General features: G+C 30.1%; 2 protein-coding genes across 2 annotated transcripts in view; one reads left to right on the top strand and one right to left on the bottom strand.

The window, feature by feature from the left end:
• The window catches only part of LOC111678612 (ecotropic viral integration site 5 ortholog), a 48,926-nt gene that overhangs the window by 41,764 nt on the left and 5,509 nt on the right, over positions 1 to 1,653 (top strand). The window lies entirely within an intron of this gene.
• On the bottom strand, positions 257 to 1,399 carry LOC124419141 (ecotropic viral integration site 5 ortholog-like). Its single transcript, XM_046947615.1, has 3 exons — positions 928 to 1,399; positions 755 to 869; positions 257 to 307 (listed from the first exon to the last, which is right to left on the bottom strand). The coding sequence occupies exons 1-3, from the start codon at positions 1,386 to 1,388 to the stop codon at positions 272 to 274; spliced, it is 612 nt and encodes a 203-aa protein (XP_046803571.1). The 5' UTR covers positions 1,389 to 1,399; the 3' UTR covers positions 257 to 271.

The following is a 1,653-nucleotide window of genomic DNA, read 5'->3' as shown; positions in this document are numbered from 1 at the left end:
TATCTATCTATCTATCTATCTATCTATCTATCTATCTATCTATCTATCTATCTATCTATCTATCTATCTATCTATCTATCTATCTATCTATCTATCTCTCTATCTAGCCTTCGCATTTCCATATTTATACAATTAAACAAAAAAAATACATAAATTATTATTGTTTCTAACACAACATGCAATGTTAGAATACTGTTAGAAAACGAAAAAAGAATTTAAAAAATTATAAATTTTAAAAAGAAAAAGTTTTTCTTTATTTAAAAAACAACCATTAAACCAAATTACTTACGCTTTCGAGGGGTACATTCTGCTCTCATTATTTTATTTTTGTATTAAAAGTATTGTTGTTGTTTTTTTGTTTTGTAGTGTGAATATTGTGTATGTAGTTTTGTAAGTGTTTTTTGTTTTTAATAATGTAAATTGTTTTCACCACAACCATTTAAAATAGTTTTTTGTTTTAAATATAAAATAATATACACATATTTTCCATAAAAAAATACAAGGGGGAAGAAAAACAGAAAATTATAAGTAAAAATTTGTATTTAGCCATTATCCATAGAGAATTATGAAAGTAAATGATAAATGGGTGAGTGACGTGATTAGATACAGCATGATGAAGTGTGAGCACAAAAGATAAAAAAACAGGAATTGATATGGTAAAAGGGTTTTGTTATCAAACGAAAGGGAATCTCTTTAACACCAGAAAGTTAAAGGGGAATTTATAATTAAGTCAATTTAAAAGAAAAAAACTTACATTTTCCTGTAAACGCAAACTTAAGCCGCGCACCTCTTCATTGGCGTTTTCCAATTGATGCGAAATTTCCAAATAGGAACGACGCAACTGCATGAGTTCGGTTTGTATAGCAAAGCTAAAACGAGAAGCAAAAATTAAATGTTATCTACAAAATCCAAATTAAAGTAACCTACCTAGTCTCTTCTTCCTCGGCTCTTGACACCTGACCTCTGACCAAACGATCTGCCAATTCAGCCGACTCAGCCTCAAGCAATTCATTGCGTTGCTTAAGTAGACGATTTTCTCTTCTTAAACGTCTTAGTTCCACCATTTCTTCTTGCTCTTTTTTCTTAACATCCTGATATTCTTTTTCCATTTTCTTCATACGTTTTGTATTGATTTTAATGGAATAGGCCAATTGAAAGAAAGCCTCTGGATCAGCTTCTACTTTTTTGGGTAATTCTTTTTGGAAAAATTTCAACATAGCTTCCATATCCAAAGAGAGTAAAGTATCTTTACCCAATAGTAGTAAAGCCAAGGCAACTTTGAATATGAATTCCATGCCTTCGCTGAGAAAAACATCCATAATACGTGATGAGATATTTAGATTTAATGAAGTTGTATAGAGAGTAAGGAACCAACTGGAAGCATACATGGTAGTTTGGAAACCCTAGAGGCGATAAGGTGGAAGAAAATAATATTAATTTTATAGACTAAATTATAGACTAGAATAAAGACTAGACTATAGAAAAGGCTATAGACTAGACAATAGAATATAGACTATAGACTAGATTATAGATTAGACTATAGATAAGACTATATACTAGACTATAGACTAGACTATAGACTAGACTATAGACTAGACTATAGACTAGACTATAGACTAGACTATAGACTAGACTATAGACTAGACTATAGAC

This window comes from Lucilia cuprina, chromosome 3, assembly GCF_022045245.1.
Source record: "Lucilia cuprina isolate Lc7/37 chromosome 3, ASM2204524v1, whole genome shotgun sequence".
In the NCBI taxonomy this organism is placed as follows: domain Eukaryota; kingdom Metazoa; phylum Arthropoda; class Insecta; order Diptera; family Calliphoridae; genus Lucilia; species Lucilia cuprina.
The sequence above is the reverse complement of the archived record's forward strand: the minus strand, read 5'-3'. Positions and strand labels throughout refer to the sequence as shown.

Coding starts and splice junctions, on each gene's coding strand:
- LOC124419141 (XM_046947615.1), bottom strand. CDS start 1,388: ATGTATGCTTCCAGTTGGTTCCTTACTCTCTATACAACTTCATTAAAT. Junction 870..927: donor GCCGAGGAAGAAGAGACTAG/GTAGGTTACTTT, acceptor TTCTCGTTTTAG/CTTTGCTATACAAACCGAAC. Junction 308..754: donor GTTTGCGTTTACAGGAAAAT/GTAAGTTTTTTT, acceptor TAATGAGAGCAG/AATGTACCCCTCGAAAGCGT.